General features: G+C 46.7%; 1 protein-coding gene across 1 annotated transcript in view; it reads right to left on the bottom strand.

Annotated features, from left to right (window-relative positions):
- Positions 1-3,074: 3,074 nt before the first annotated feature.
- The window catches only part of LOC117355028 (gastrula zinc finger protein XlCGF57.1-like), an 84,602-nt gene continuing 78,553 nt past the window's right edge, over positions 3,075-9,123 (bottom strand). The window contains exon 5 of the mRNA XM_033932974.1: positions 3,075-3,101. Coding sequence (XP_033788865.1) covers positions 3,075-3,101 — 27 coding nt within the window. The remainder of the gene's footprint in view (positions 3,102-9,123) is intronic.

Below are 9,123 nucleotides of genomic sequence, written 5' to 3'. Positions count from 1 at the left end.
TGAGAGAAGCACAGATTGAATCCCTTGTAGTAGTGATTGATCAGAATGTTCCAGGAGGCGGGAAGGGGAGGAGTTGGAGCTTTGTCCTATCCCGTTGCACCTCTCCACAGCACCACCTCCAGCTCTAGCTCCTCCCTCCCATGACATCACAAAGGAGAGGCGGAGCTTCAGAGTGATGCAATCTGTTTTTCTTGGAAGAGGAGGAGTTGGAGCTTCTGCTGGAAGGGAGGGAGGAGCCCTGGAGGGGAAGGGCAGCAGTCTCCCCCCTCAGGTGATGTCCAGCCCTGGCTCCCTCCTTTCTTCACCCACCTTCTCTGTCCTTGAGTTCAACATCAGGAGTCACATCTGCTGCTCAGGATATTTAGGTTATATTAAGGGGCTCATTTGGTGTAGGGTTACTGGATTTATGAACTCAAAAAAAAGGACAAATGTCCCTGCCTTCACCCCACCACTCCCCTTTCACCTACCCCCCACCTTTCACCCATTTCCTTATTCCCCCTTTCCATCCTCTGTCCCCCTTATAGTGCTTTTCTATCTCTCCTTCCAACACCCCCTCTCCCCCCCCCCCAGCTGCTTTTTCTCTCTCTCTCCTTCCAACCCCCACCTGGTGGCTTGGGCTCCCTCTCTCTTCAGCCCGTGTACGGTAAGTGGGATGCTACAGAGAGGCTGCTTCTGGGTCAGTCCAATGGCAGCAAGCTCACCTCACTGAAGCTGCTGTCCCACCTGAAGATTATATTTCAGCAGAGGAAGAAGGCGGGGAAAAGGCAAGAGCTATTCCTTGGACAGTTTAGAAAGCCATCTAGACACCCTGGACCTTTCCAGGTAAATCCCGACATCTGGTAACCCTAATTAAAATGATTTACTTTCCTTTATCAGTCCCCTTCCTTTCTTTTTTAGTTCCTTCTGCTCTGCATGATTTTCTCTTTCCTGCTTCTCTCCCTCACCCCTCCCATATTCCATTATTAATTCTCTTCCAATTCCCACTCACTTCCCCTGTGCTCCGAGAAGTGTTGCCAGATGCATTTTTATATCCTGCCTAATTAATTACCTTGAAAAAGCAGCCCCAAAACAGCCCAATGTATGAGGGGGTGCATGTAAAAATAGCCTTACTGGTCCATCAAGCCCAGTAGACCGTTCTCACAGTGGTCAATCCAGGTCACTAGTACCTGGCCAAAACCCAGGGTGCAGCAATATTCCATGCTACCGATACAGGGCACACAGACTATGGACTTTTCCTCCAGGAACTTGTCCAAACCTTTCTTAATACCAGATACGCTATCTGCTCTTACCAGCAGATCGTGGAATTATCCCAGGACAAGCAGGCAGCATATTCTCAACATGTGGGTGACGTCACCTATGGCGCCCCCTAATGGACGTTCTCGCAAACAGACTTGCTTGAAGATCTTCAAGCTTGCGAGTGTACCGCGCATGCGCGAGTATCCCGCCCAACTTAGGGCATGCGTCTCCTCAGCGTGGCCTCAGTTCCAAAGTTTCTGCGGAGCCAGAAGCCCTGCTCCCTTGCTTTGTGCAGATTTGTTGTGCCTCTTTGCACCGCGGCTTACTTTTTTATTTTCGGGTGAGTCACTGTGCTCGCGTCTATTTTTTTGTTTTCTTTCACTTTGTGTCTTTTGACCGGGTTACTGGTCTTGGTTCGCATGCCTGGCCTCGTGGGGTTGCAGCTATGTTTTTTCTTATGTCCCAGCCTCGATCCAGTTTTAAAAAACTGCACTAAGTGCAATTGGATGATCTCCATCACCAACCCCCACCGCTCCTCATCATACTGCTCCCCAGCTGTTCATCTCTTTCGATCCTAATAGCTTGAGGTGATCTGTTTCTAAGCGGACCATTTCTAACTGGTTGGCCACTTGTATCTCTTTCTGTTACGCTTGGGCTGGTTTCTCCCTGCCGGGTCGAGTCACTGGCCACAAGGTCAGAGCGATGGCGGCGTCTGTTGCTTTCCTCTGCTCGAATCCGATTGAGGAAATCTGCAAGGCTGCCACTTGGTCCTCGGTTCATACGTTCACCTCTCACTACTGTCTGGATGCTTTCTCTAGGCATGATGGCCATTTTGCAACATCTGTTCTCCTAAATTGCAAACTCTCCCACCATCCCATTCTGGTTAGCTTGGAGGTCTCCCACATGTTGAGAATATGCTGCCTGCTTGTCCTGGGATAAAGCAGTTACTTACCGTAACAGGTGTTATCCAGAGACAGCAGGCAGATATTCTCGCAACCCACCCACCTCCCCGGGTTGGCTTCTTTGCTAGCTATCTGAACTGAGGCCACGCTGAGGAGACGCATACCCTACGCAGGGCGGGAGGGGCGCACACGCATGCGTGGGCCTACTTGCAAGCTTGAAGATCTTCAAACAAGTCTGCTTGCGAGAACGTCCGCTAGGGGGCTCCGTAGGTGACATCATCCACATGTTGAGAATATCTGCCTGCTGTCCCTGGATAACACCTGTTACGGTAAGTAACTGTGCTTTACGATCTATTTGGTTTGTAAACTTATTGCACATATGGAACAGGAACCGTATTTAAAATGTCCCATGGGAAGTATAGTGTGAATACTCTGTCTTGGGAACGATGAGGGACATAAAAGTTCTTTTAAAATTTTCCCTCGGGAAAAGGCGAACCTCAGTTGAACCCCTGGAAAGGTAGGTATAGATTGTACTATATCTCAGCGTTTTCTTTTCAAGTCAGGTAGTGTTAAACTGTGTCTGGAATGTTTAAGAACGCAAGTTAGGATATCTTTACTATCAGCCAAAGAAACATTGTTCCATAAGAATTGATCTCGATTATTGAACTTTGCTCTTCTATAAGCTTTTCCATCTGGTAGATTACACATAACCATTTTAGCACTATGCTAGACAGACCATATTGGCTATGCCATAAGATGTCTATGTAGTCTATATTATGTCAGTATGACTACAGGGGAACTGAGGATCCACACGTTGGAACATAAAACCAACATCAAAAGAAATGTCATCGATGAACCTAAGGTAGCGCATTGAAATAAAAGTAAACACTCTTTCAATCACTTACAATGATTTGCCATAGAAACTATTGAGAATAATCAGAGGAGAAGTGATCGAGAAATGGCCTGGAAAAGAAAAGAGTCTTAATGGATATTTCACATTAACTCACTTTAACCAAATGGATTAAACGATAAGATAGATTGGAGTCCTTTTTATTAAATTCATTCAGTTTTCATTTCATCATTTGTTTGACTTATTTTATTCATTCGTTTTCTATCCCGTTGTCCCCGAAGAGCTCGGAACCTCTTACAGGTTAAACATACATATTATAAAGTTGACAGGTTACAATTTGACATATGGTAATTACAGAGCAAGTTAACTATATAAGGTTGTATCCTAATTTGATACAAACTAGGGATTTAGTAGAAAGAGTTTCCTTTTTACAATTTGCATAGTTATCCTTGGCAGTGTGTGATTGTTTCAATACAAGATTTTATCCTAAAGTGACACATATTGAGATTGAAATAATGCCATTTATTTTACCTCATTGAAATGACTGCGAGACGGCATTGTATTTTCCAAAACAGACAATATTTTTATTGTTTGTATAAAGACTTACAAAATTACAGCAGCAAAGACATAGCAGAAGAAATATTATATTGTCAGGTCAGAATATGCAATGGAGAGTAGAACTTACACTGATATGCCAAACAGGGGGCTAGCACATCCCCGAACTCTGGTCATGTACCTCCCTATTGGTACAAAAATGTATACCTAACTATTCCCCCCAGTCCACGCCTCTCTTACTCCCCCCCCCCCACCCCAGGAGAGGGGCCCGAGCAGAAACACAGAGGGCACTCCTTGAACTTTCTTCCTCCATGTCTAGAATCCTTATCACCTTGCAGATGCTGATTTGTGGTTTTACAACACTGCACATCTTCAGGATGGCGTCCTTGTATGCAAAAAGTTGAAACAAAGTTGCAAGGGTGACATTCCAGCACCCCAGCCGTGCCTGGTTCCCATGGCTTGCTTCAGAGACAGGTAGCAAATGTCCAGCCTGTGTTTTTAAAAGTTCTTTCTTGGTACCAGGCCCCCACGTCTCTACTCCCCTTCGTCCTTCAGGGGTTGTTGCTTGCTATGGGTGTTTTATGGCTTTTCAGGGTGCCTTGCATATGTCATACAGCACTGATAACAGCTCAGCACAAATGAACAATGGCCACAGAACCTTGGAGAAGTATCCTCCCAGCAGGGAACGGAGACAGGAACTTTGTAGCAAAGGCCAGCAGGGTTAGCATTTCAAAAGGATACATGTGTTCACAGATAGCAAGGTATAGGCTGTTCTATCTAGTTAGCTTGTAAAGGAAGGCTGGTTTAGGCTGTGGAAAAATATATGTTAAAATGTCTGTAGTGTCCAGCATACACAAGTGAGGCCAGTATGTCCAGGTTATCCATCTCAAGATCTAGTACCAATATACATTTCTCTGCAATCCATTTGTCATGGGCAGGTAATATCTGTTACTCCTTTGTGTATATCGGAGCCTGCTAAAATGTGATGGCTTAAGGGACATATACCTGGTGTAACTATCAGTGTTTTTAAGCCAGGTTTTAGTAGTCAGGAATAGTGCTGCCCGATTTCTGATTTGAATCGATTCACTTAAAAAAACAACAACGGCCTCCCGATTCAGTGACTGACCCTCCCCCCTTGCTCAGGGTCAGTCGGGATTCTCGGGAAGTGCTGCAGCGTCTTCCCCCCTGTTCTCCTGCTCCTATCTAAATTACTGGCAGCCTGCAGAGGATCGCCGATGCTTTAGCGATCCTTACAGGCTGCTATCGGCCTCCGCAGCTGTCTTTCCTTCTGCCGTGATCCTGCCCCTGATGTCAGAGGAGGAGTAGGGTCATGGCAGAGGGAAGGACAGCTGCGGAGGCTGATGGTGGCCTGCATGGATCACTAAAGCACCAGCGATTCTCTCTGCAGGCTGCTCCGCTAGAGCGTGAGGGCAGGGGGGTGAAGCTGGGAGAACATGCAGGCCTTCGGGGGAAAGCCAGCCCAGGGCTTCAGGGGAGGACAGGCCTGCGGGGGGGGGGGGGGCCCTAGTGTAGAAGTACAAGGAGGCCTGTAGCACATGAGATAATAAAGTCAAGCTCAGCTGAGCCTATCTTCCAAAACAGGAGTTCACCCGGCCCAGTGAAAAGTGATCAGAAATTTCTGGAATCCCTCCAACCAACTGGACTAAGACTTTCCAAATATCTCGTAAAGAACCCAACAACACACTGAAACGCAGATGATTAGGAAGGGAGGATCGAGGTACATGAAAAAGAGATTGCAAGTGCTAAGGATGATAGTTTGCTAGCTCATAATCAAAACAGGTAAAAATGTCTGAATACTGAACCCTCCATGTTTCGTTTATAATCTCTTCCTTCATTTGGCATCATAAGAGAGCCCGCATTAGTTATGCCACTCTGGCCTTGGATAAATCTCGGGGCCGTCTGAATCTTCCTGACCTTCGTTTCTATAATATGGCAGCTTTGTTCCAGTTTATCCATGAAGGTTGGTCAGGTTGTTCTAAGTTTTCTCCTCGGGGATGGGTGGAGACATGGTGCATAACCTCATTCAGTTCTATCCCTTCTTCATGCTCCGCTGTCCGTTGTCCCAGGAGGGGGGGGGGGGCTAAGTTTGCATTTCTTTTGCCCATGCGATGAGCGTGGCAGTGGTGGAGGCGTCGGCAAGGAAAAACTCCGGCAGCTTCCCTCTTGTTGCAGCTGTGTGAAAATGTCGACTTTCCCCTGGGAATGGGCCACTCTTGGTGGGAGCAGAGGGGGTATAGATCCCTTCAGGATTTCCTCATCGTGGGGGGTGGTCAGTTTCCTACATTTGCCCAACTGCAATCCCATTGGCACCTGCCCCAAACTCATTTCTGGGCTTACCTTCAAGCCAGACATTACTACTTGTCCCTTGGTCACAAGTGGGGGGATGTTTGGCTCTGTGGTCCTTTGGATGTTCAGTTTTTTCAGGTGCCTCCTGCTCTCAACAAATTATCCACATGGTATCGCCTTTTGAAGAATGCTTCGGCTCTGGGATCCATTGATTGGTTGGCTTCGCAGTGGCAATCAGAACTTGACATTACACTTGACCGAAAGGCTTTTCTTGATCTTTTTGCCACTGTGCAGGCTTTGGGAGGCTCCACCGATCTTCGGGAAATGCAATTTAAAATACTGCACCGAGCTTATATATCCAGAGCACAGGAGGCTCGTATGGGCCTTTGGGAGGGAGAAGTTTGTACTAAATGTAATAGTTTTTTGGGCACCCTCACCCTGCCTCCGCCTTCTGGTTGCAAATCCTTCCGTTTTTGGAGCACCTTGTTCAACGCGCTGTGCCCTGGTACTATGGTTTCCTGCTTCTGGGTGACCAACGCACTAGGATAGAGGAAGGGCTCACGCTACTGTCAGTTTTGTTCGTGGCCCCCCCAATGTATGGTGGTAGGGGTTAAGTGAAAGGCGTCCTGACAAACGCTGGTCCCAGGTTCAGTTCCCTCACAGATGACTCACCAGGAAGTAGAATAAAGAAGGCATAGCCAGAGGTGATTGCATAAAGAATATATTATAGAAATAGGCTTACAGAAAAGCAATATTTATAAGCATTATAATTAAGCATTACAATTAAGCAGAGAGCAAAGCAGTTTCCCTGCCTTACAGAGTCCAGAAACAAAGAGACAGAGAGTCAGAAGTTCTAGGAAGAGCCAGAGAGAGAGAGAGAGCCAAGACCCCTCTCCTCCAGAGATAGATAGATTGATAGATAGATTGATAGAGCAGAGAGGAGGCTTTTATACCTTGGCTGAATATAGAAACTTGTATGTCCCAGTATCTTTCTGTTTAGAATTTGTAAACTGTTTGAAACAATGGTTAATTTAATTGATAAAGGAAGGTGTGATACTTGCAAGCATGGAAGATGGGATTAGTCTCTGGCTTCTTTGTCCCATTCAAGCAGCCTATCTGCTTGATCTGTGCACCTGGACCCATTGTCCTAAGCACCCTCTTAATCAGACATTAACACCTTTTAGCTAGTCATGATTCAATCAGGGATACTTGAAACATATCAATCAGGGCTACTTAAAACCATCTTCCTGCCCTCAGGGTCTATCTGCATTCCCATGCCAGAGTCAGATTGATATAATTTCCCATAGGCCTTCGCTGACATAAGTAATGCCAACTAAAATTGCTGAATGGTAGCAATAGCTAGGCTGACAGCTACCCCACCGCAGGGTTCTCTACATGGCTGTCTTGGTGGCAAAAAAGCTCCTGTTGCAACATTGGGTAGCTGACTCGGTGGCCTCCTTCCAGCAGTGACTAGCTCAATTAGCCGAGGTGGGGCGCTATGAGATACAACGCATTCCCAAATCTGGGACTCTGGCACACCGGTTACCTGTCTCTTTGGAGGAGAGCCTTAACTTTATGTCCCAGTTCAGGGCCGGAGACTGAGGAATATTCCACACTTTGATTCCTTCTCTTGGAGCGGATGCTGTTCTTTCCTTTTCTCTCCCATGGGTAGTTGCACTTGAGTGTTTGGTTGTTTGGGGGTATGAATGTGAGGTGTCTTGGAGTGACTTGAGGCCGGGTGTTTGGGGTTTGTCTGTGTTTGCCTGGGGGCCTTCTGCTACTTTAAAATGTCAATTGTGTTGGGCATTCAATCGAAGGGGTTTTATACTATGACTTATCTGTTGTCATGTTCCATTACTTGTCAACTTCTCTTGCTGTCTTGCTTTTACCCGATTTCCCCACCTCTGGTTGTATGTACACTTTGCAATTGCTAATAAAGATATTTTTTAATAAAAAAGGAAGGGGTAGCTCTAAAATCCTCTTTCACTTCACTTTTTAACCATGCCAGCTCTCGCTCCCTCTTCTTTCCAACTTTGGTACTATGTAGAAATACATCTGGTCAAGGCTTCCACGATGGTATTTTTCAATAACATTCACGCCTGGTTTACAGTCCTAACCTTTGCAACTGATCCTTTCAGCTTCCTTTTAACCATTTTCCTCATTTTATCATAGTTGCCCTTTTGAAAATGAAATAACATCCCTCTAACCCCCTACCCTGTCATCCTGATTGATTGTTTAGATTGTAAGCTCTGATGGTTAGATGAATCATGTTCTCAGTGATGAAAGACAGAAAGCAGATGAGGAATGCTACCACGATTGACTGACCATTATATCAACACTGTGTCACTTTCAAGGTCTTCATAGCTAACTCTGATGCTGAGAGAGTCCCTGGTATTAAGACTGCAGCATATAAACAGTATAAAACAAAGAACAATGTCCATATTCATTTTTCATACAGTGGCAGCAAGAACCTTAGTAGCAGTGAGAGGTCCATAGTAGAGAGTTGCACGGAGACAGAAATCTCACCCATCCCCATGTGTCCCCGCCAAAATTCCACCTGTCCCACCCAACTCCTTGAGGAATCACTCCATCTCCAACCGTCCCCGCGAGGAATCCCTCCCATCCCCGTGAGGAATCCCCTCCCGTCCCTGCGAGGAATCCCCTCCTTCCCGACCTGTCCCTATAAACTTCAGCCTCCTTCCATCCAGCCTTGGTTGCTGATCCCACCCCGCCGTGCCGCAGAACCAATCAGCAAGCAAGGCTTTCAGCTGTGTACGTACTGAGCTCATTACTCAGCATGGCTGTTTCCGCTGCGGCGCCGGACTTGTCTCTCAGCTGCATCGCCAGAATTTAGGTAGGCCTCAGTAAATGGAATCCTGTTTTCATCCCTGTGGGAGTCCCGTGGGCCAGGGGGGCGTCCCCGTGGGAGTCCCATGGGCCAGGGGGGATCCCTGCGATCCCCGTTCCCGTGCAGACCTCTAGTCCATAGTGCTTTGTAGGAGAATCCATGGTGATTTTGCTCTGGCTTCATACGCACACATAAAGGTTGTTCAGGCTGAGGCCTTGTAATAGAGGCCGGTTGAATTGTAGGTTTGGCTTCATCATCATCAAACCCAAACTGAAATGCACATTTCTGGCTTGTGGATGTCTTCCTCTCCCCCAAGATCTACCCATATACGGCTTGCGCTGTTCTCCTCTCTGAGCACACCCATACACGGCTAATGATACTGCTCCTGGGCTTATTTTACTGTTCTGGTGGTTTGTAGCACATTG

The sequence above is a fragment of the Geotrypetes seraphini genome, chromosome 2, assembly GCF_902459505.1.
Source record: "Geotrypetes seraphini chromosome 2, aGeoSer1.1, whole genome shotgun sequence".
Classification (NCBI taxonomy): Eukaryota; Metazoa; Chordata; class Amphibia; order Gymnophiona; family Dermophiidae; genus Geotrypetes; species Geotrypetes seraphini.
This window is presented reverse-complemented; position numbering and strand designations above follow the sequence as displayed.